Source organism: Dromiciops gliroides, chromosome 2 (genome assembly GCF_019393635.1).
Source record: "Dromiciops gliroides isolate mDroGli1 chromosome 2, mDroGli1.pri, whole genome shotgun sequence".
In the NCBI taxonomy this organism is placed as follows: Eukaryota; Metazoa; Chordata; class Mammalia; order Microbiotheria; family Microbiotheriidae; genus Dromiciops; species Dromiciops gliroides.
Window position 1 is genome coordinate 323,526,400 of NC_057862.1, and position 25,786 is coordinate 323,552,185.

Sequence of the window (25,786 nt, forward strand, 5' to 3'; positions counted from 1 at the left end):
CACCTACTGGCACTTTGCCTATCCCTCAAGACCCATCTTAGATGAGTCCTCCACAAAGCTGGAAATAATCTCTTCTTCCCTATATGCCCCCTTTCCTTTTTGCTGAACCTCTATTGTAATATGGTAAGAGCTGCCACATTCTTCCTTTATTTGTTATGTGTGCACTGTTAGAATGTAGGTTTCTTGAAGACAAGGGCTCTGCTTTATTCATCCTTATGCCTCCCACACCCAAGCACCTGGGACAGATTCTTACTTAGTTTTTTAAAGAGTGTAATTGAATTGAATTGAATAAGACAAATCTTGACCTCAAGAAACTTACTACATAGTTGGGAAAATGGGAAATGAAAAGCTAAATAATAACAGCTCAGAACAATAAAACAAGTACAACAAGGCTGCATGTGCTAAGAGTCCAAAGAAAGGGATGGGCTAATTGGTGCAGTTCCAAGAAGGGATACACAGATGTGTCCTGGAATAGTCTTGGAAGACTTCATACAAGGGCTGGACTTGGGATATAGAATGGCCCAAGATGTGGATAAGCAGAAATAAAAGGAAGGGCATTCCTGGCAACGGGGCAAAGACTGTGGAGGCAAGATCACTGACTCACCAACTGTGAGAACTGGAAAAGTCCTTAGAAATCATATCAAATAATACCTTGGAGTTACAGATGGAAAAACTGAGGCCCAGAGAGGAATGATTTGCCCAAAGTCACACAAGCTAGTAGTAGAGTTGAGATTGGGTGTTAGAAGGAAACGATCATTTAAGTGCCTTCTATGTGCTAGGCACTGTGTTAAGTGTTTATAAATGTATCTCATTTCATCCTTAGAACAACTCTAGAAGGTAGGTGCTATTATTACCCTCATCTTCCAATTGAGAAAACTAAGGTAGAAAGAGGAGAAGTGATGTAACCAGGATCACACAGTTATTAAATGTCTGAGGCTGGATTTGAACTCGGATCTTCCTGATTCCAGGCCCAGCACTCTATTTACTGCACTACCTAAATGTCTCTTGGTCTCCTGATGCCTATTCCAGAGTTTCTTCCATGCTGGCTCAGTAATTAGTTCATGTTTGTTTAACATTATCGTCACAATATCCCTGGGAAGTTGGTAGTACAAGTATTATAACATTAGAGGCAGCTAAATGACACAGTGGAGAGAGAGCTGGCTTGGAGGCAGAAGGACCTGAGTTCAAATCTAGCCTCAACCATATATTAGTTGTGCGATCCTGGACAAGTCACTTAACCTCTATCTGCCACAGTTTCCTCCACTGTAAAAGAAGGGTAGTAATAGCACCTACCTCCCAAGGTTGTTGTGGGAATCAAAGGAGATGATATTTGTAAAATATTTAGAATAGTGTTTGGTACACAGTATGCACTTAATAAATGTTTGTTTCCTTCTTTGTCATCCCCATTTTACTGAGAAGGAATAAAAGAGGTGAGCTGATTTGCTTATAGTCTAATAACTAGTAAATGGTAGGGCTAGTATTCAGACCCAGGTCCTCTGATGCTAAATTAAATGATCTTTCAACTATACACTATAGACATTCATGGGTATGTTCCAGGGATAGTATGTAGATCAATCTGCCTGGAAGAGGATATTTAGAGAGGTTGAAAATTAGTTATGTTTTCCCAAGTGCTAACTTTCACTCAGGTTAAAGACTATTCCATCCTAGAAAATTGGGTGTTTGTAAATAGAAGGAATCAGAAACCAAATGAAACTCAGTGGGCTGGCATCTTTGAATAATGGCGTGATGTCTTAATTTCTTTTAATCATTTAATCCCAAGAGTATTGGAAGGTAGAATCAATAAGTCAGCAAGTATTTAGTAGGTGTTTACTATGTGCTAAGCAATAAAGCCAAAATGAAACAGTCCATTACCATGGATCTTACATAATAGCAGAATAGAATAAAAACAATAATAAAATATTAATGATGATAATTCTCACATTTCTATAGAGCTTTAACGTTTACAGAGAACTGGGGCCACTAGGTGGCACAGTGGATAGAGTGTCTAAGCACTGGAGTCAGGAGGACCTGAATTCAAATTCAGCCCCAGACATGTACTAGCTGTGTGACCCTGGGCCAGTTACTTAACCCCAATTGCCTCCAAAAAAAATTACAGAGAACTTTCCTCACAACAGTACCATTACAGAAATTAAGAAACTGAGGCTAGAAAAGTTATTGCTTATGGTCACATGTCAAATATCATAGGCAAAATTCAAACCCACATCCACTGATTCTTAATACCAAGTCTCGTAATGCTACTCTATCCCACTCTCAATGTTGTGGTAAACGTGCAACATGGGCAGCCAATTTGCCCTCTGTTTCAATTGGACTATGTTGTATATTTAATGTGCTTTTAAATTTTCTTCTAAAATATAGGCAGAGGCCCAGTTTCTCAAGCACCACCACCACCATTTAGAAAGACTATAATTGTTCTGTGATAATTGAAAGATCTTATACTATTCCATCACTACTTTATTTCTAAGATATTTGTGCTTAGGAACCCACTGATACCAATTAGAGCCTCTTATTTTGCAGTCAAGCATAATCCGTTTCTTTCTGTGCTCATCACATTGATGACTATGTCTTACTCAGTAATTCATTAGTATGTGTGCCCACCCCAGTACCCGAACTGGCAAGTGCTAAAAAGCTGGGTGTGTTTCTGTCCCATACCAGAGGTCAAAGATTGCTGTCTTTGAGAAGATGTGGACATATATGAAGTCAGCTGAGCCCTCAGTTTTTGTGAGAACCACAGAGGAGGGCATGATCCGGGTGAGGAAGTCCAAAGGCAAGTATGCCTACCTCCTGGAATCTACAATGAATGAATACATTGAGCAGAGGAAGCCCTGTGACACCATGAAGGTGGGAGGTAACTTGGATTCTAAAGGCTACGGCATTGCAACACCCAAGGGGTCGGCTCTGAGGTAAGTTGCTTGGATTTTCTGATGACTGCCATCCTCCTTGAGGCTATAACTCACTCTGTCCTCACAGCTCTGTCTCTGGTGACTGCCAGTCACCCAAGAGGCCCCCTTTTCAAGGAAAAACTGAGAAGCTGAATTCATGGAGATGGTGATGAGAAAACTGAACCAAGATCTTCAGTCCTGGGCTGGAGACTGGATCCCAGAAGGATCCATTGGCTTTGTTCACAGCTGTCATGTGCTGCCCTTCCCCAAGTGTGTCACACATCGTCAGTGTCCATTAACAGAATGTCATTTCACACCCTCCCCCCCCACTGCTACCCCACATATGGTGTTCTTGAGGTGAAATAGTGGGTGGTGTTTGCCTTGAAAGAAACATAACTATAGAGTTCCACTGTTTTAGCTCTGACTCACAAGAATTAGGCCATTGAAACAGAAAATTAGTAGCTGACAAATAGCTTTCTCTGACATTAATTTCTTTAGCAAGACTTTTAATGGGCATAAAGTACCTCATGGAGAAAATGAAGTGGTGTTTACATTTGGACAACCACCAAACATTTTTACCAGCCGTGCCAATCACAAAGTATTTTACACTAACAGAGAACTTTATAGTTTATAAGCTATCTCCACAACAGTAAGTACTGTGACATAAGTACTATGACTCCTACTATCTCCATTTTACAAGGGAGAGAATTAAGGCCCAGAGTGGGGAATTAATGTAACCCAAGGTCACATATACAGTACGTGGCAAAGTCAGGACTTGAACTCAAGTCTTTTGACTCCTATTCTTTCTGTCCTACCACACTGCCAGGCAAAAATCATACCTATAGAAAGCAAGGAACTGAATGTTATTATAAGATGGAGCATTGCCGTGGCAGAGGAGCTCATCACAGGAAACCAGATGGCCTGGCATTAGTCAATCATGGGTATCTGCCTGAATGAACTTAAGTAGCTCTTTCCTTATGCATTATGCAAGTGCGAGTGTTTTAAGAGACACTGTGGACAGTGCTCAGTAGAGAAGGGACTTAATCTTCATTTATTTTAAGGCATACGGTTTTTAGGAAGTACCTGCTCGGCAGCCAGAACTATGCTAGACATTATAGGGAAGATAGTATTAATAACCTATATTTACATAGCATTATATAGTTAGAAAGCACTTTCTATTTTCTCATTTGATACTCTTAACAGCTCTGAGGTCTCTGAGGCCTAGCAAAGTTTCTTATTCCCATTTTATAGATGGGAGAACTAAGGATCAGAGAAGTAAGGTGACTGGCTCAAGACTAGACAATTAAAGTCGAGGTCTCCTAATGCCAAATTTAATACTCTTTACATCCCATCATATTGCTTCCCTAAGATATCTCCCTGATATCTAGGAAATCTAGGAAGGTAAGAGTAACACAGAGAGAGAGAGTTTGAGAACAAGCCATAAGACTGCCTAACTAAGCCCCAAAATGGGTGGAATGAGCAGTGAGGTCATCAGGCTAGGGTAGAGGTTGAATATGAGAATACTGAAAATAATCTTCCAGGTTCTAGATGAGTTGAGTTGAATCTCTTGTGCTAGAATTTTCAAAACCGGGAACAGAGTGAATAATGCAGCCTTTATGGATGACCTCAGTCAAACTATGAATCCAGGTTTTCACTACTTTCTGTGGCCTCTTTTTGAAGTTTGTATTGAAGATTGCAACTGCACAACTCAGAAATCAGAAACATCCTAGAGAGCCCTTTCAACTAGTCACTCACTGGCAGTCCTTGGAATGGAGGTTTCTTAATCCTCAAAAAGCTATGGAATTACAAGAAACCAGATCTACATAAGACCTTATAGTATGGACCATTAAGGCTGGAAGGTACCCTAGAATATAGAGCCTGGAACATCTGAACTGGGAGGAACTCCATATATAGTATAGAACACAGAATATTAGAATTCCAAGGAAAAGCAGGCATAGACTATAAGAGCTGAAAGACTCCTTGACTTTCTTCTGAGATGCATTGCAGCCCCTAGGATGGAGATTCCTGGGCTTCTGAGAACCATTCCTCTGTTTCACTCATCTCCTAAAGGTGGGCAAATGGTCTTAGAAAACTGGTGTTTGACATAAAAACTGCTCTTCCTGCTCAAAAATGTCACTTACTAGATATGTGACCTTGGACAAGTAATTTAATCTCTTTAACCTGTCTCCACCTCTGGGGTTACTAATACATGAATTTAATTCAGCTTAAAGCCTTATGGAACCTTTTTGTAAAATGTTACCAGTAAATTGTTTTTGCCTGTATCCCCTTACTGGCCTCTTCTCTACCCAGTATGGGAAATTTTCCATTTAACTGGTTGGTGTTTCTTTGAAGTAGACACTGTCTGTCTATTTGTTTGTCCATAAGCTAGTGAGGTTATAGACTGAGAAGTAAAGGAGCAGATTTTGATTTCCTTTTTATGAGAGGTAAAACCCAACTTTGACTAATGTTATCAACCAGGGGGAAACTATTAGCAAATTCGCCAGTTCAGTGACAATTCTCTTGTCAACTAAACATCTGCTTGTTTAAATCTGTTCTCTATGCTTATAATGATTGCTGCTGACTGTCAGAGAAATTGAATGTCACAACCAGATGAAAGTTTGTTTGAATTTACAAAGTAGGTGTGAATTATACACATCTTCCATTTCTTATTCTTATTCAATCTTATTGAGAGTTTGTCAAATGGCATAGTCTATAGCTAAGGTTAATAAATAATTATTCTTCATAACTTAACTACCTCAAGGCACTTAACAAATAAATTTGCTAAGAGTTGAACCCTGTTAAGGATATTAGTCCAAGTTTGATTAGTTAAGATAGGGGTTCCATAATCCATAATGTCTTCTGCACTCCCTAAGGTTAAAATATGGTAAGTTCTTCATTGTCTGTGTTACACATTGCCAAATGGATGGGCCAAAGTGATAAGAATATGTTGTAGGCTTATTTCTCCAGATGATAGACCTAAAGAGGAGGTCTCTTCAAAGAAGGTATAAGGCACAGATTGATGTCACTAGTCACTATCTCCTATTTCACCATCCTTTGACCCTAAGCTACTCAAGGTCTAGGGAGCCAGGAGCTGTGTAGGCCTTTTGGATTAGGCTCAATTCACCAAATATTTCTAAATGCCCAGAATCTCAGATCAGAAGATTTGGACATAGAAGAGAATGCCAGAGTTGGCATGTTAGGACACATGACAAGAATCTTAGACCAGAAGGAACTTTAGAGATCATTTTATTCAGCCCTCTTATTTTAGACAGGGAGAAAGGGAGACCTAGAGACACAAATGGCTTGTCTAAGGTCACAGAGTTAGTAACAGAGTCAAAATTAGAACCCATACCTCCTGACTTGTATTCTAGCACTCTAAGTAGTATGCCGCACCTCTGTTTAGAGTCAACCCCACTAGCACATTTTGGATTAGATATTATGAGGAATACAACAGAAATATGGAACAGTTTTTGTCTCCAAGAAGCTCATGGTTGGAGAATTCTAAGCAATTACTCTCTAAGTAACCCAAAACAATTCAAAGTCTAAATCTGATGGGACCTATTCTACCTTCTGGAAAACTTTCAGCAATGGTGAACTCACTACCCCCTCCCTGAATTGGCCTATTCCATTGCAGGGCAGCTCCAATTATTTGAAGATTCTTCCTTATAGTGAACCAAAATATGTACCTCTATAACTTCCACCCAGCAGTCTTAGAGCTCATATGAGAAAGAGCAACATTGCATGATATCGTATGGAAATTCTGTAAAATGTCAAAAAGAGGGAAATCAGTGGGCAGTCAAGCTTCTTGGAGGAGGGAAGGCTTGAGCAGGGCCTTGAAGGAATGGAAAGATTATTATCAGTGGACAGGAAAACATTCCAGGCTGGAGGAACAGCAGGATCCACAGTCAAACTAATAACTTCTTTTTTTCTCTCCTTTATAAAACCAGCCACAGTGATCAGAAATGCATACTCGCCACCCCCTACCCCATGCACCAGAAATAAAATGTCTCTCCCCGAGAGTAATTTGCAGTCCTCCCCCACAGAGTACCCAATAAAGAACAAAATGCTGATTCTTTTTCCCCCTCACTAGAAGCTACGTTGTCCATAGTTTAACACTGGTACAGGGTGAATGTCTGAGAGTAAATACTGAATCTCTCAGGAAAATGATGGTCTCTTTCAATCAACCCTCACCTTTCTGATGAGTAGTCAGGGATGCTTGTTGTCATGGTAACCCTGTGAACTCCATGACCTCAATGAGAAAGAGAGAGAGAGAGAGAGAGAGAGAGAAGGAGAGGGGGAGGGGAGGGAGAAAGGGGGAAAGAGAGAGGAGAGGGGGAGGGGAGAGAGAGAGAGCAAGCGAGTGCACATTTTTTCTGTTTAGCCCTCTCAAAAGAAAGAACTGTCAGAAGAATATAAGATTGCTTTGGTATTTGAGTGTGTGTGTGTGTGTGTGTGTGTGTGTGTGTGTGTGAGAGAGAGAGAGAGAGAGAGAGAGAGAGAATGAGAGATGAGAGAGTGGGAGCCTTTATCTCTCTTTCTCAGATTGGCCCTGAACTCCCTTAGGGACATCTCCGGGGGAGATTGTTTAAGTAAAGATTCTCCTAGCATCTTGAGCATCAAAGTGACCAGATCAAAGTGGGGGTATTTAAGGAATATTACTTTGGTCTCCTCTGTAGATTGGATTGAAGTAAAAGAGAATGGAGCCAAGGAGAACAACTATGGAGCTATTGCACTAATCCAGCTGTGATATTATTAAAGAGCCAATAAATTAATTCATAAAATTTCAGAGAAGAAAGGTACTTAGAGACAGATTTAACCTTCTCATTTTACAGAAGAGGAAACTGAGGCCCAGAGAGGTGATATGACTTGGCTAAGGTCAGAAAACTAGTCTAACAGAGTGGGGCCTAGAACCCAGGCTTCTGGACTCTCCTTATTCTTACCAACAGAAATACACTCAGCAGAGATAATATAGGCTGCTGCTCTGTGTATTTTTTCATGGAACCCTAGAGCTAGAGGGGACTTCAGAAATCATTTAGTTCAACCCTTATTATAAGCAGGAATTTCCTCCACTATACCCATAACAAGTAGTCATCCTGCCTTCTCTTGAAAACCCCCTGGGATGGGGAGCTCACAACTTCACAAGTTCAGTTGAACTGTTAGGAAATTCTTTATGATGAGCCAAAATATACCTCCCTGTAATTTCCATTCATTGGACCTAGCTCTGCCTTCTGGAGCTAAGTAGAATACCTAATAATAGCACACATGTATCTAACACTTTATAATTTTAAAAGGGGTTTTTCCAATCCTTCTTGCATATGACATGCCTTAGGATTGAATTCAACTGAACAAACATTTATTAAGTGTATTCTTTGTGAAAGTTACTTTTTACAGAGATAGGATACAAAGGCAAAAATGAAACAGTCCCGGGCCTCAGGGAGCTTATATTCTATCAGGTACTTAGAAAGTGCACAGATTGGTATCACACAAGATAAGGAGCAGAGGAAAGTTTATACTCTAGGAAAATTTGAGAAGGAAGAGAACACTGATTACAGCTGAGGATCACAGATCTGGGAACAGGTGACATCTGAGTTGAACCTTTAAAGATTCTGAAAGGTAGGAATGAAAGGAGTACTTTCCAAGAATGAGGAGGTACATAGAGACAGGAGCCAGCATGTAAAGTTAGGGAACAACTAACTAATGGTCTAAGTTGGCTAGAAGGTAGAGCATATGAAGGGAGTAATGTGAAATAAAGCTAGGGGGCAGCTGGGTGGTTTAGTGGATAAAGTGCCAGCCCTGGATTCAGGAGGACCTGAGTTCAAATCCAGCCTCAGACACTTGACACTTAGCTTTGTGACCCTGGGCAAGTCACTTAACCCTCATTGCCCTGCCCCCCCCCCAAAGTGAAATAAAGCTGGAAAGTTAGCTGCTAGATTATGGGTAGCCTTAAAAGGTTGGAGTTTCTATTTTAGCCTAGAAGCAAAGGGTAGGGAGGTGGAAGGAGGGTGGTCCTACTGAAAGTTGAAGTGCCTGAAAAAGATTGGTGGCTCTGGGAGTAGTGTGAAGGGACATGTTGTGCAGGTAGAAACAAGACTTAGTGGTAAGTTGTACAAGTAGGTGAGTAAGAGTGAGTTTGTCAAGGATGACATCAAGATTGCAAGCCAGGAAGATTGGGAGGATGGCAGTGTCTTCAGTAGTACTAGGGAGGGGCAGCTAGGTGGGGCAGTGGATAGAGCACTGGCTCTGAATTCAGGAGGACCTGAATTCAAATCCGATCTCAGAAACCTGACACTTATTAGCTGTGTGACCCTGGGCAAGTCACTTAACCCTCATTGCCCCACCAAAAAAAAAAAATAGTACTAGGAAAGCTGGAAGGAGGAGAAGTTTTGAAGGAGTGGGAGATAACGAGTTCTGTCTTGGACATATTTAGTTTGAAAGTGCCTATAGGACATCTGGTTATAGATGTCCAAAAGGTTGAGATCCGGCCATTATCTGCATAGAGATGACAATTGAATGCATGAAAGCTGATGAGATCACCAAGTGAGATGATATAGAGAAAAAGGGAAAACCCAGGACAGACTCTTAGGGAATACCCATGTTCAGTGGGCATTCAATGAGTTAAGACCTAGCAAATGGGGCTAAGTGGTCAGATAGAAGTAGAAGTAGCTCCTTAAGGTCAGGAACTATTTGGATTATATTTGTGTCCCCACTTTTTGGTGCAGTGCCTGGCACATAGTAAGCACTTAATAATTATTACTTTATCTATCCATCTATATCAATAAATCATAGAATAATAGATTTAGAGGTTCTTCTAAAAAGAACCTCAGAGATCATCTATCTGACCCCCTCATTTTACATATAAAGAACTAAGACTCAGAGTAATTAAGTGATATTCCCAAAGTTAGATAGATAATAAGTAGAAGGGAAGCTAGATGACACGGTGGATAGAGCACGGGCCCTGGAGTCAGGAGGACCTGAGTTCAAATCGAGCCTCAAACACACTTGACACTTACTAGCTGCATGACCCTGAGCAAGTCATTTAACCTTGATTGCCTCAAAAAAAGAAGATAAGTAGCAGAGCAAAGATGCAAGCCCAGTTCTGTCAAATCAAAATCTAGCATTTTTCCCCACTATATTACATTGCTTTCAGATCATTAGTCCCCTTGAAAGAGTAATTTCAGTAGAATAGCAAGGTAAATAAAACAGATTGCAAAGGGTGAGGAGCCTGTGGGTGGTGAAGAAATGAAGTGAGTGTGGACAACTGTTTCTGGGACATGAGCAGTGAAGAGAAGTAGATATAGGTCAATAGCTTGAGGGGATGGCAGGAACAAATGAAGAGGTTTTTTTTTTTCATCTGTTTGTTTGCTTGCTTGAGGAAAGGGGAGACCTGAACATGCTTGTATGCAGTAGGGAAGAGGCCAGTAAATTGGAAGAGATTGAAAGTGACAGTGAAGGAATGATGCACGTGGGAAACTCCTGGAGGATAATAGGATGGGATCACATCAAGCCAGGAGAGGTGTTCCCCTTGGCAAAGAGAAGGGTCACTGTCATCCCTTGAAACTGGAACAAAGGAGAGAAGTCCTTACCAATCTTCTCTCTAGTTTATTTATGTTTAACAAGTCAAAGGATTACAGAACATTAAAGTTGATATAGACCTTATAAATAAAAATACAATTTGATAAGATCTAGGATTTTGTCAATGTGGGAACTCCCTCCAATAAGGTCAGATCATAATCCATCTATAACTTATAGTCATAAAGAGCTACCTGCTGCTAGAGGGGTTAGTAAATACTGGTAACATAATTTGAACCCAAGCTTTTCTGACTATAGGTCTAACAACTATCCACTATATTAACTGCCTCTCTGGGTCCTAAACTATCAAACTTCTGTTGTGCCTTACACCTCACAGAATGCTTTCCTCATAAAAAGCTCATGAGATGGACAGTGCAAGCATCGTAATCTACATTCTAAAGGGGAAGAAGAAGGAACAAGCATTCATTAAGGGCCTACTATGTGCAGTGCATGGTGCCAGGTGCTTTACAAACATTACATTTGATCCTCACAGCATCCCTGTGAGGTGGGTGCTATTGTTAACCCCATTTTACAGATGAGGAAACTGAGGCAAACAAAGTTTGAGTGACTTGCCCAGGTTCACACCACTAGGCAGTGTCTGAGAATGAACTTGAACTGTCTTCCAGACTCCAAGCCCAGCACTCTTCCCTTTTCACCACCTAGCCCTCTGATATTCAGTCTTACTCTAGCTTAGGGCAAGAAGTAATAGACCTGGGACTTAAAGCTTCATCTCCTGACTCCCCCTCCAGTGCTCTTCCTATGGCAGCCAGCTCCCCTGCCACGTGCAATAACAAAGAGTGGCAAGAGTCTGCTCTTGTTAACGCTGTTTGCATCTTGCCTGGTGGAAAGGACAGTAAAGAAATGACAAGGTATTAAAGGGGCTAAGAGTTAGAGAGTTGGGGAGAGAGGAGTAAGGGGAGACAGGAATAAGCTGGCAAAACACTTTTACCTCTTGGTTTGAACAGCAGCTCCTAAAGCAGGTGGTGATTTTGTAGCCTGAATATTGTTTTCTCCTGCTGATATACAAATTGTACGTTGCTTTCTCTTAAGAGGCTGCTTTCTGTCCAAAATAGCATCCTTTTTTCTTCTTAAGAAGCCTTGTTACAGCCCTGCTGAGTCTTGATTCTTTCTATTTAGAACATTCTCTCCGAACTTCCCCTCTACCTTAAGCCAACTGAGAATACTAAGAATGGAATGGACCTTAGAGGAACCTAATCCAACCTTCTTATTTTATAGATGAGAAAACTTTGACCGAACAAAGGAAGGTGGACTTAAGGCCTCAGATAGTCATTGGCAGGGGTAGAGAGAACCTAATTCAACAATCATTTTATTAGGCACCTACCATGTGCAAGGCAAACATTGTCATCATCATAACTAGCATTTATATAGCACCTACTGTGTGCCAGGCACTATGCTAAATGCTTTACAAATGTTAATTTATTTGATCCTCTTGGAAGCCCTGGAACCTGGGGAGTAAGTACGATGATTATCCCCATTTTATAGTTGAGAAAACTAAGGTAGAATGTTAGAGCTGGGGGGGCAGGGCATTGAGGGTTAAGTGACATGCCCAGGGTCGCACACCTAGTAAGTGTCAAGTGTCTAAGGTCACATTTGAACTCAGTTCTTCTTGAATCCAGGGCTAGCGCTTTTATCCACTGTGCCACCTAGCTGCCCCCTCGGATCAATTTTTTGTACATAATTTCATTCATGTAAGGAACTCCAGGATAAGAATGGTCCCTTTATCAATGTACATTGGCACCTCTGCAAAAGAGCATTGCTTGGGGGCAGCTAGGTGGCACAGTAGATAAAGCACCAGCCCTGGATTCAGGAGCACCTGAGTTCAAATCCGGCCTCAGACACTTGACACTAGCTGTGTGACCCTGGGCAAGTCACTTAACCCCAAATGCTTCACTAAAAAAAAAAAAAGGTTCAAAAGTACTCTGTGTGGTATAAAATACTTTATGCAAACCATTCTTTTTCAGTTTTACCCCCCTCAGTTGTCTCTGGGTAGGTAGAGTCAGATCATTAAAGAGGGCTACCACAAACTTTAGATTCTGACTATATCTCATATCACTAAGTATTTATTGAACAGTTCAAACTGGATTTTCCTTGGACATCTCAAAGTCAGCAGGTTTAAAACAGAACTCATGATTTCTCCTCCCAAGCCCTCCCCTTTTCCCAGTTTTCCTATAACTGTCAAGAGCACCACCATTTTCCCAGTCACCTAGATTCACAACCTCAGCATTATATTCTCCTACTCACCTCTCATATCCAATCTGTTTCAATTTTTGCCATTTCTACTTTGACAACAGTTTTTTCTTAAACACATCGCTTTCTGCCCCTTCACATAGCCACCACCCTGCTGCAGATCCTCAACACGTCATGTTATGATTGCCTTCTGTTTGCTCTTCCCCCCTCAAATTTCTTCTCATAATAGTCTACCCTCATTCAGCTGCCAAAGTGATCTTCCTAAAGCCCAAGTTTGACCACATCACTCTCCTACTCAATAAACTCCAGTGGCTCCCTATTACCTCCAAGATTAAATATCAAATCTTCTGTTGAGTATTCAAATCCCTTTACAGCCTCATTCTTTCCTACCCTTCTAGCCTTCATGTTCTTCATTCCTCTCTCTGCACTCTACAATCCAATCGCAATAGCATTTGCTGTTCATCTTCCCCAACATTCCCTTTCTCTTATCCCCATGCCTGTTCAGTGGCTATCCCCATGCCTGGTTTGCAGTTCCTCAAATCAGCCTCTTAGCTTTCCCCCTCCCACCTACACACACACACACACACACACACACACACCCCTCCCTGTTAGTATGTGAGCTCCCTAAAAACAGCCACCATGTTTTTGCTTATCTTTTTCTCTCCAGTTCTTATCACAGTGGCTGGAACATTAGTAAATGCATTAAAAGTGTTTGTTGAGGGGACAGCTAGGTAGCACAGTGGATAAAGCACCAGCTCTGGATACAGGAGGACCCGAGTTCAAATCTGACCTCAGACACTTGACACTTACTAGCTGTGTGACCCTGGGCAAGTCACTTAACCCTCATTGCCCTGAAAAAATAAATTCTACAGAATAGCTAAGCCAAAAGGGTCCTTAATATGCAGCATAGCATTTCAGAAAAAATTTTATTAATAGAGAAGCTGAGGACCAGAGAGGGAAAGGGGATTTCTTAAAGTCACATGAGTAGTTGGTGGCCTTGACAGGACATGGTCCTCTCAGTTTGATATTCTATACCCTACCTTCTTAAACTGTGGGTTGTAACCCCACGTGGAGGCAAATCACTGAATGTGGATGTTGAGAAGATTTGGCAACAGTAAAAGGTTAAGTACACCTATTTTATATACCGATATACCCTGGGTCATGTAAAAATTTCTCTAGCAAAAAGGGATCACAAGGGGAAAAAATTGAAGAAGCCCCGTTCTATACCACAGCTGTTTCCCAATTCTCATAGTTGTAGCTAATATTTTTTAAAGCCTCTCTGAATATTTTTTAGTTGAGTCAAAAAGCCTTATGCCTTTTGGTTTTAATTACTACATGACTAAAATTCTTTCCATATGTAAGACTGTAACCCCTCCTAATCTTGTACACTTAGGCACTAGAGATAGGAAGCCATCTGGTACCAGAATCACAGGTCAGACAGCTCCAACCCTACCTCTATTCCTTTAGGAGATTTTAAGTTGTTTGTGTTTTAATTAAGCTTCCTCTTTCACCCCACCAAATCATCATTTCCATCTGTGCAGAGGAGAAATTGCTTGTTTTTTTTTTTCTTAGTGTCATGTAATAAATAACCAGAGGGTTACTGTTCTTCTTCTACCTTGCTTACTCCCTAGAGCTGACGGATGAGTATAGTACTATTAACATTTAGATCTCATTAAATCATTGACCTTACTGCCTTGTACTTATACTAGAATCTCCAAGCTTCCAAGGAGGTGTCTTTGAATACTTGCTCTGCTTTAATGTTCCATGTGAACTTGGGCAAGTCACTTCCCCTCTATAGACCTCAATTTCCCCATCTGTAAAAAGAGCAACATGGACTTGATTACTTGTTATGTTTCTTCTACCTCTAGACATAAGAATGCCCAGGAGAAAACTAAGTTTCTCACACTTATTATATCATTTTATCCTCATGACAGCCCTGGAAGGAAAGTGATATAGTACATATACAAAGGCGGGATGACTTAGTAGCAAAAGAGCCAGCCTTAAAACCAGGAAAAACTGGATTCAAGTCCCACCTTTGACTCTGGGCAAGTCACTAAACATCTCAATGCTCTGGAGAAACTCCCCTAAGACAATCAGTTGCAGGGGGAAGCTAGGCAGTGCAGTGGATAAAGCACTAGCCCTGGCTTCAGGAAGACCTGAGTTCAAATCCAGCCTCAGACACTTGACACTTACTAGCTGTGTGACCCCGGGCAAGTCACTTAACCCTCATTGTCCCACAAAAAGAAAGAAAGAAAGAAAAGAGTTGAAATATGAGACAGAGTTCTAGTTGTCGCTTTACTCATAAACTCTATGAACAAAACTCATCTCCCCTCTCTGCATCTTTATTTATAAAATGAAGTGGGCATGATTATAATTAATTAGTTAACTAATTGATTGATTAATTGATTAGTTAGTTAATTAAAATATTTTTTTTAAGAAAATGAAGTGTGTTGGATTTGAATGGTCTTGGATTCTTAGACCTGAAGGTTCTATTGTCCCAAGACCCTCAGGTTCTAAGAGTCTTTCCCTCTCAATGCATAGGGCATGTGAGTTTTTTGGCACTTCATGTCCAGTTTCTGATAGGTCTCTCAGCTCCAGGCATTCTCTCTGACTGTCTTCTGTGTCTGGAGTTCTCTCCGTCCTCATCTCCATCTACTGACTTCCCTGGTTTTCTTTAAGTTCCAGCTAAAGTCCCACCTTTGACAGGAAGCCTTTCCCAACTGCTCTTAATTCTAGAGCCTTTCCCTCCTTTAATTATTTCCTCTCTATCCTGTATATAGTTTGTTTTTACATAGTTGTTTAATTGTTGTTCCTCCATTAGATTGTGAGAAGTGGGGCTGTCTTTTTCCTCTTTTTGCATCCCTAAGGCTTATCACAATTCCTGGCATGTAGTAGGCACTAAATAAATATGGTGGTGGTGGCGTTTTTTACTGACTTTTTTTTGCAGGGCAGTGAGGGTTAAGTGACTTGCCCAGCGTCACACAGCTAATAAGTGTAAAGTGTCTGATGCTGGATTTGAACTCAGGTCCTCCTGAATGCAGGACCGGTGCCTTATCCTCTGAGCCACCTAGCTGTCCCTCTCTACTGACTATTCTAAGATCATATTCATTTATTCAACAAGCATTTACCAAGCTCTTCTTGTGTGGCAGCCACAGAGACAAAAACGAAATGGCCCTTACTCTCAAGATGCTTACATTTTTAGTTGATGGGAAGGAGGAAAGTAGGGAATAGAAGAGGCAGGAAAGAGACATACAGAGAGAAGTAAATATAGAGTAAATGTGAAATAATTTCTGAAGTGGGGAGAAAAACTATGACTGAGGTGATCAGAAGAGGATCCCAAGAAGGGGAACCTGAATGGAACCTGAAAGAAAGCTAGGAATTCTACAAGGAGAAAGTGATAAAAGAGTACATTTCAGACATAGGGAACAACCCGTGCAGAGGCACAGAGATGGAAGGTGTAGTGTCATATCCTGAGGACAGCAAGGAAACCTATTTGGTCAAAATAGAGAGTGAATGAAGGATAGCGATATGTAATCAGTCTAGAAGGATGGTTTGGAACCAGATTTCCAAGGGCTTTAAAAGCCAAACAAAAGAGTTTCTATATTGTCCTGGAGACAAGAGGGAGCAGCTATGAAATATAAGTGTAGGCTATAAACGCTCTAGAGCTCAGCTTCTTAAACTGTGGGTCTCCACCCCATATGGGGCTGCATAACTGAATGTGAAGGTTGTGAAAAATTTGGCAACAGTAAAAGGTTAGGTATACCTATTTTATAAACCTGTATAGCCAGGGTTGCATTAAAAATGTCTTGGTCGAAAAGGGGTCACAAATGGAAAAAGTTTAAGAAGCCCTGCTCTAGAGTTTCAGAAAAATCCATGGAGGTCGAGAAGGAAAGGTTTCAAATCAGAGAAGGTTTCATAGAGGAAGGATTTCAGGTGGGCCTTTAAAAATGCATAGAATGGGGGTAGCTAGGTGGCACAATGGATAGAGCACCAGCCCTGGAGTCAGGAATACCTGAGTTTAAATCTGGCCTCAGACATTTGACACTTAGTAGCTGTGTGACCCTGGGCAAGTCATTTAATCTCAATTGCCTCACCCAAAAAAAAAAAAAAAAAGATGAATGAGGGGCAGCTAGGTGGTACAGTGGATAAAGCAGTGGCCTTGGATTCAGGAGGACCTGAGTTCAAATCTGCCCTCAGACACTTGACACTCACTAGCTGTGTGACCCTGGGCAAGTCACTTAACCCTCATTGCCCTGCAAAAAGAAAAAAAACTGATGAATGAATGAATGAATAAATGAGTAAATTAGTGAATGAATGAATGAATGAAAAGAGAAAGCATGGAGTACTAGACGTAAAAGATAAGAAGACTTGGGTTCTAATTCATATACTTTCTGGCTGCATAACCCTGGGCAAGTCACTTAACCTCTCTGGGCCTCTGTTTCCTCAATTGTAAAATGAAGGGTTGGATTTAGTCGCTTTTAAGGTCTCTTCCAAGAGTAAATCTATGACCCAACTTTGGGGTGGTTTATTCCAGCAATGTTTCAGTTTGGCTAAATTGTGCTCTCCCTTTTTCCTTCTCCTTCACCCTCCTTCCTTGGATAATTTCTACTTTGATTTTCTGGGGACTCCAAAGGTAATTTCACTGACTTACAGTCTTGATTTTTGACACAATCTTTACCAAAAGATAAGATCTGTGGCACTGAGCTTTCCCTGTGGCTATTCACCCTTTGCTCAGTATAAGTAATGCCCATCTCATTGATTCTACCAGCTATTACATCAACAGATGATTAATTGCCAATCCTTCTATACTGATCAATTAGATAAATCATAAGACTTTTGATTTGAGAAATTGAAAATGATGCACTCTCCATAATAATCCAACATTTTATCTCTGTAAAAATTTAGGAACAGTCCTTTACAACCCAATAGGTGCTTAGTCACTTTATTCAGCAAACCTTTATTAAGCACTTCTATGAAACGCTTTGTGCTAGTCACTGAAATATCAAGATGAAAAATAATTTTTCAGGGCTTACAGTCTATTAGGAAAAATATGAAAGGAAAGTGGACACATAATTACAAGATGGAATGTGATAGAGACAAAGTAGAGATATAGACAAAGTGCTTTTCGAAAGTTGAAGGAGGGAAAGAATGCTTGCACCAGGATAGATCATGGAAGATATCCTGGAGGAGGCAGGCCCTTAACTGAGTCTTAAATCTGTTTGAGTCTATTTCTACAAATAGATACGAGAAGAGTCTGATCCAGGCCTAGAGGAAGCATGGAAGCAGAAGTGAGTGGACCTTTTGAAGGCTTCTGAATCAAAAGCATTTTGGGGCGTGTGGGGCAGTGAGAGTTAAGTGACTTGACCCAGGGTCACACAGCTAGTAAGTGTCAAATGTCTGAGGCTGGATTTGAACTCGGGTCCTCCTGAATCCAGGGCCAGTGCTTTATCCACTGCAACACCTAGCTGCCCCTATCAAAAGCATTTTCTAACTAGAATACTGGCATTCCCCAAGCATTCTGGTTTATTGAGGATTTACTATACATTTTTTTCTCCTGCACTATGAGAGACTAAATTCTCATTCATTCATTTAACAAGTATAAGAGTTACGAGAATAACTTTTACATAGCAGTTATATACATGGTCATTTACTCTTCAGGACAGACTCCATGAGGTGGGTACTACGTGAATTACCATTCCCATTTTACAAATGAAGAAAGTGAGTCTCAAAGGTTTTAAGTGATTTGCTTATGATCACACACCCAGTGAGTGTTGGAGACCAGTTTCAAGCCCAGGTCTTCCTGACTCCAGGTCTAGCCTTCTGTCTGATTGCACCATATTATTCATGCTCCTCTTTACTCCTGTAAAAATAATTGTCCAATCCTGAATACAAATCAAAAATGTTTTGATTCTTTGGTTCTAAGATTCTGTGATTTTAAAAGTGTCCAGGCTCCATATTTGGACATATGCTTGGTCCATTGGACCTTTATCACCAAGTGGAAATTTCCTGTCACCCTTCACTGAAGTAGTGAATATTCAAGATTTGTAATTGGTTTTTCAGAGCAGGTATATCTTCCTGTATGGTTCTCAGGAGGCATTAGGAACTTATACACGATCATGCCTTATGCAAATGAAAATTGTTCCCTGTCAGAAGCTTCTCCAAAATGTCACATTTCAGCATCTAATCATCATGACCATAAGCAACCTCCAGCCTCAATCCTTTCTCATGCATCCCATCTCCAGCAAATAGAGCACCTGAATGAACACAGGTATATGTTGTGAAATGAACATCAGCTGTGAGGTTGGGAGCAGAGGGAGAGGAAGGATAGGAGCCATAATGTGGTAATTTCACAGAATCACAGAATTTAAGAGTAATAAAAGAGCTTAGCAACCATCTAAGTCCAATCCATCCGTGCCAGGAAGCTCCCATTATCCACTATAATACCCAGCAAGTGGTTGGCCAACCTCTACTTGAAGCCTTCCAAAGAAAAAGAATTCATCAGTTCTCTAAGCAGACCATTCCACTTTGAAAGGGTTCTAATTATTAGGAAGATTTTTCCTGACATCAAGCTCAGTTTATCTCTTTGCAACTTCCACCTTTTGCTCCCGGTTCTATCTGAGGCTGGACAGAACAAGGCTAATATTTCTTTCTCAACTTGACAGCTCTTCAGATATTTAAAGAAAGCTATTGTCACCCCACCAAATCTTCACTTTCTCAGCCTACACATTCCCAGTTCTCCTGTAAGACCCTCACCTTCCTGGTTGTCATATGAGATATCCACAAGATTCTCAATGTCCTTAAAACTGTGACACCCACAACTGAATACAATTTAGATGAGGTTGGATGAGGGTAGAGTAAAATGGGACTATTACCTCTCTAATTCATAGAAGTTAGGCTTCTCTTAATTCAGTCCAAGTTTGCATTTGCTTTTTTGGATGTCATATCACACTGCTAACTTGTAATAAGCTTCTAGTCCTCTAAAACTTTCAGATTTTTTTTTTCAGAAAAACTGAAATCTAATCATATTTCCCATATTTTACACTAGTGACATTGATTTTTCTTATGTAAGATTTTACATTTTTCCCTATTGAATTTTATTCAACCCAGTTCTCTAACCTGTAAAGATTCTTTTGTATCCCAACTGTCATCCACTCAGTTATCTGTCATCTGAAAAATTGAGAAGTATGGCATCCATGTCTTTATCAAAGTCTCTGATAAAAAATGGGAAACAGCCCAGAGCCAGGGACTAACCACTGAGGTACTTCACCAGTGACATCCTGTCTCACTGACACCGAAACATTAACAAATACTCAGAGTCCAACTGTCCCGTCAGCTCTGAATCCAACTAATGTATTATATATTCTAATTATCTAAATATATTATCTCATCTATCTCCATCTTCTGCCTAAGAATAATATGAAATACTTTTATCAAGAGCTTTGCTAATATTAGGCAATTTTACTTTATCCAGAATATTCCCCTTATCTACTAGTTAAGTAATCCTGTCAAAAAAGGAGATGAAGTAAGTCTGAAACAACCTGTTCTTGATGATCAATATCATGGTGGAGATGAAAGGGGGAAAAAAAGATGAAGAAATAAAGTGGATCAAAGCATCCCAGTATCTAGGTTGAATTGGCTACAGACCCAATAAATAGTATAAGAATTCTACTTCAGGAATTAATTATAAAAATAACTAATTTTTCTGTAGCACTTTGTGTTTTATCAACAATTCCTCGCAACAACTTTGTGAAGTAGGAAATGTATCTTGTCCCCATTCTACAAATGTTGGAAATGGATGCCCAGAAAGAGTATACCCAATTCTTAGAGTTAATAAGTGTAAGACTTGAGATTTTACCTCTACTCTTAATCTAATGATCTTTCCATTATATAACAACAACAATAATATAGCTAACATTTACTTGTAAATATGCTTTATTTATATTATCTCATTGGATTCTCACCACAACCCTGTGAGATAGGTGCTATTATTATCATCATTTTACAATTGAGAAAACAGGCTAGGAGAGGTTAAGTGACTTACCCAGGGTTACACAACTAATTAGCATCTGTAGTCACATTTGAACTCAAGTCTTCCTGACTCTGTGTCCGACACTCCACACACTATGCCAGCTAGATTCCTGTGATACCACTCTGGAACCTTCTGGGTATAATCTGGTTGTAGTATCCACAGAGCTAAGATCTTACCCACTTCAAGCACTATTTTTTATTTAAAATGCTAGCCATTTAAGACAAAAAATCTTTCAGAAATTTAACACATTTTCCTGCACTCTTAAACCTAGATTAATCAACATAATCTAGCCTTTTCCTTTTTTTAACTTAGTTTTTTTTTTCAATTAACAGATATTTATTTTCTTTCCCTTCCCCTTACATCCAGCTAATGAGAGTGAGGACCAGAACTCAAATCTTGGTCTTCTGACTCCAAATCCAAGGCACTTTCCACTATACCACACTCACGTGCATAGAATGTCAGAACTAGTCATCTGGTCCAACCTCTTCATTTTAACACAGGAGGAAACCAAGGCCCAGCTGTCACTTCTCACAGCTTGTTATCATTCCACTCCTACCTCAAATTTGCTGCTTGAAAAACAGATCACTAAGCTCATTCATGTGCAAAATAAAAGTCATCAGTCTGAGCTCTAGTCATAGCCTAGGACCTTTATTAAGCAGTAATTGTACAATTTCCTTAAGCTGGGCAAAGGAATTTTTTTTTTTGCTTCCTTCCTATCCTCCTGCTGAGTCCTTAATAAGTAAAGTGTTACTGTATTTAGATTTTGTTTTGGTCATGTTTATTAATTCAGCAATTGACTGCTTTCTGTCTGCAGATTCTGAAATAGGCACTAGGAGTAGGGAGGAGCAGCTTTAGAAATAGAAGATATTGTGCCCACTATTAGAAAAAGCCAGCACACACACATGAAATGACCTGAGGGCTTATAGATGTAAAGCAGCAGATGTAGAAGCAAAAATCATCTAGGAAAAGGAATCAAAGTCAAATCAGCAAAATTTTAAAAGACTCACTAGAAAAGACAAATTTTCAGGCAAATTTCAAAAATTCAGTTTTATTGAAATGATTTTTAGTGAACCTAGTTCACCGAGATTATTCATACATAACAAATCTGCAAAGAGGACGTGAATTCTCCCCCACTCTGGGTCTCATTCCATGCCCTTTGTGTTCAATTTTCACACTACCCCCTTCATATCATACTAAGCCCTAAGGAAACAGCTGAGAGAAATGAGCCCTGCCCTGTCACACCCTCTCCAGTCAAACTCAATTTTCATGGAGATGAGCATGGGTGAGTAATCTTGGCATGTCTGCTGCAGGCAGACACTTGGAAGAAAAAAGATACTGGACAGGGAATCAGGAGACCTGGGTTTTAGTTCCAACTTTGTTATTAATTCACTGGACAAATAAATCACTCCCCCTACCAAACCTCACTTTCCTCTGCTATAAAATAACAAGGTTGGATCAGATGATGTGTGCAGTCTTACCCAGCCCTAAAAATTCATTTCAGCTGTAGTTGGACTATTCCATGTTCTAAAAGACCTGTCCGGTTTTAACATTCCAAGCTCAAAGGACCATCTTAGTTCTGACATTTTTTGTCCAAGGGACTCTCCCAGTTCCAACCTGCTACGTTCTAAGGACCCTTCCAGCTCTGCTGTTTAAAGTCCCTTCCAGCTCTGCTATTCTGTGTTCTAAAATCTCTCTTATGTCTGACATTCTGTGTTCTAAGGTTCCTTTTAGCATTCAGATTCTTTGTTCTAAAATTCCTTCCACCCCCCATCATTTTGTGATTCAATTATTCTTTTGTTTACCTGAGCTTTTTTGTGTGACAAGAGACAGAGACAGGCAGAGAGAGAAGAGAGAACTGTCCCTTTTTATGAAGCTAGAATAATCAAGTAACCTCAGAGAAAACACATAAAGCATATGTTCAACAAAACCCAGGCCTCAATCTATCTTTCTCTTTCTAAGGCCTTGAACCTGGATTTTAGCCTCCCTGTCTCAATTTCCTTAAACTGGATAAAACCAAAGAATTTTTAACAAATAGGCTATCCTTGGGATGTAGAGGTGAATATACAAAGTTTTTACTTCAAGGAAAATTTTAACTAACCGTTCTATGAGGTCCCTTCCAACTCTGTAAGTCTATTATCCTAGAATTGGACCAAGATCTTAGAGTCCGTAGAAGGCAACCTTGATGTGAATCATGAATCCCCTCTAGGAGATCCTGGCAAACATTTCTACAGTTGCTGCTTTAATCTTCTAGAAAATAATAATTTTTTTTAAAAAGCTTTTATTTGCAAAGCACTTCGCATCCACTATTTTATCTAGCTATCAGAACACTCCTGTGAGGTGGATAGTGCAGGGGGATGATCAAGTGGGAAAGGCATAAGCATTTATTAATCTCATTTGATCCTCACAACAACCCTGTGAGGTAGATGCTACTAACATCACCATTTTACAAGTAAAAAAACCAAGACACAGGCTGGAGAAGTGATGTGCCATGGGTTACCCTACTAGGAAGGGATCAGAGATGGAATCTGAAAGCCTAGCTCTTCTGAAAACCTGTCCGGCATTCAGAAATATCAACTCTCTGACTGACTAGCTGTGTGACCTTGGACAAATCACTTTCTGCATCTTGGGCTTTAGTTTCATCTTCCGTAGAATGAAAGACCTGGACTTGGGAGTATTTAAGGCCCCTTCTACTTTGAACAATGTATGAATCTATGAAACCTTGACCATAAAGCTTCAGAGCTACTTAAATAGGAGTCTAAAAGATAATAGGATGCCATTCAGGTCTCTGTTAATGGGAATTTTTTCCCCAGTTTTAAAAAATGGTAACATTTAAACTTTCAACGTGAGGTAAGCACCGTCATAAATATGAACTTTTCAGAGAGCAAACCAGTATTCAGGACCTCTCCTGGGGGATGGATGCAGCCATTTGGTTAGCTACCCAGTGTCTGAAAAACAAATAAAAGTTATGGTTACTGTAAACTGAGTTCCTATGTGAGTCAAAAAGCTTTTCCTAGGGAGAGAGCAAAACAACTCTTAACACACTGGAGTCAGCAGATAGTTAAAATTAAATGCTTTAGAAAAAACTCCCCAGTGACTTCTTCAGAAGGTTACATTGAGTATTGGAGAGAGCACCAACAAAACTTAGAGTCGTAAGACCCGGGCTCAGGTCTTTTTTTAAGTCTCTAATTTTATTTGTTTTTCTCAATTACATGTAAAAAAAAATAACATTTTTTTTTGTAATTTTGAAAACCAAAATCTCTCCCTCCTTCCCTCTGCTCAATTCCTTGAAAAGGCAAGCAATTTGATTTAGATTTCCATATTCATAATGTTGCGAAAGAAAACACAGACCTCACCCCTAAAAAAGAAACAAAAATAAAGTTTTAAAAATATGATTTGATCTGCATTCAGACTCCATCAGTTTTCTCTGGAGGTGGGTAGCATTTTTCATCATAAGTTCTTCAGAATTGTCTTAGATCATTGTAATGCTGAGAATAGCTAAGTCATTCACAGTTGATCATCATGTTGTTACTGTGTATAATATTCTCCTGATTCTGTTCACTCTACTTTGCATTAGTTCATGTAAGTCTTCCTAAGTTTTTCTGAAAGCATCCTGATCATCATTTCTCATAGCATAGTAGTACTCCATTCCAATCATATACTACAACTTGTTCAGCCATTCCCCAATTAATGGACATCCCCTCAATTTCCAATTCTTTGACTACATGAAGAGCTGCTATAAATATTTTGTACACAGAGATCCTTTTCTTTTTCTCTGAGATACATACCTAGTAGTGGTATTGCTGGATCAAAGGGTATACAGTTTTATAGTCCTTTAGACACAGTTCCAAATTGCTCTCCAGAATGGTTGGATCAGTTCACAATTCCACCAACAGTGTATTATTGTCCCAATTTTTCCACATTCCCTCCGACACTTGTCATTTTCCTTTTCTGTCAGTATTAGCCTTTGATTCAAGTCTTGATTCAGGCTCTACTCTATGACCTTGAGCAAATCCTTTACCTCTCTTTGCTTCAAATGAAGAGAATATAGTGGATAAAGTTAATATCATCTGTACTTTTATCCTATCATACTATTATCCTAATTATCCTGTTCCATAGCTTCAAGGAGATATGGAGATGATTCTGATTCTCACAGCCTATACCACCAGCAGGGTATAACCTCTGGCAGCTCCTGCCAAAATGATATTAATTCATTTGATCCTCACAACAACCCTGTGAGGCAGGTGCTATCATTGACCCCAATTTACAGCTGAGGAAATTGAGTCCAAAAAGGTTAAATGACTTGCCCAGGTTCCTACAACCAATGTGTCAGAGCTAGAACTTGAACCCCAGTCTTTCTTCCTGACTCCAAGTCCATTGTTCTATCCACCAAGACACACTGCTTCTCAGTAGAATAGGTTTTAGCAGTCTGTAGTGTGACACTGGTGATATATGTGATGATTTTTCCTCCACTTAACTGCTCCAGAGATATTTGAAGAGAGTGGCCGTGTCCTACCTAAATCTCTTTCTCAGGACAAATGTTTCCAGTTCCTTCAATTCAATCTTTATGTAATGTGGTTTAGTATTCCCTGCCAATCCTGCTTACCATCATTCCCAAAATGTGACACCTAGAACTTGAGAATACCTCTCATGAGGTCTAACCGGGCATTGTATATCAGGACTAGCAGAATCACAGAATTTTAGCATTCAGAGAGCCCTCCTTGGCTGTCTAGTCCAACCTTTGCCTAGAAAAGAATCCTGTGTATAACTTAATTCAACAAGTAGCCATCCACCCTTTGCTTGAAGACCTCTAATGAGAAATCAACTACTTTCCAAGATAGTGTGTCTTCCACATTTAGAGGGATCTAATTATGTGGAAGTTTTTCCTTACATCAAGCCTAAATTTTCACTCTTACATTTTCTTCCTAATATTCTTAGTTGTGTCTTCTGTGGTTAAGTGGAAAAAAACCTCTTCCACTTCTACCTGATAGAACTTCAAATACTTGAAAAACAACTAGGATGATACCCACCCCTCCATCCCAAATCTTCTCTTCACCAGGAAATCTATGATTCAATTCCTTCA

The 25,786-nt window shown here is 40.0% G+C and overlaps 1 protein-coding gene across 2 annotated transcripts in view; it reads left to right on the top strand.

Annotated features, from left to right (window-relative positions):
* GRIA1 (glutamate ionotropic receptor AMPA type subunit 1) overlaps window positions 1-25,786 on the top strand; it is a 351,797-nt gene that overhangs the window by 294,089 nt on the left and 31,922 nt on the right. For both annotated transcript variants that reach the window (XM_043985355.1, XM_043985354.1), the window contains exon 13: window positions 2,674-2,921. In XM_043985355.1, coding sequence (XP_043841290.1) covers window positions 2,674-2,921 — 248 coding nt within the window. The remainder of the gene's footprint in view (window positions 1-2,673; window positions 2,922-25,786) is intronic.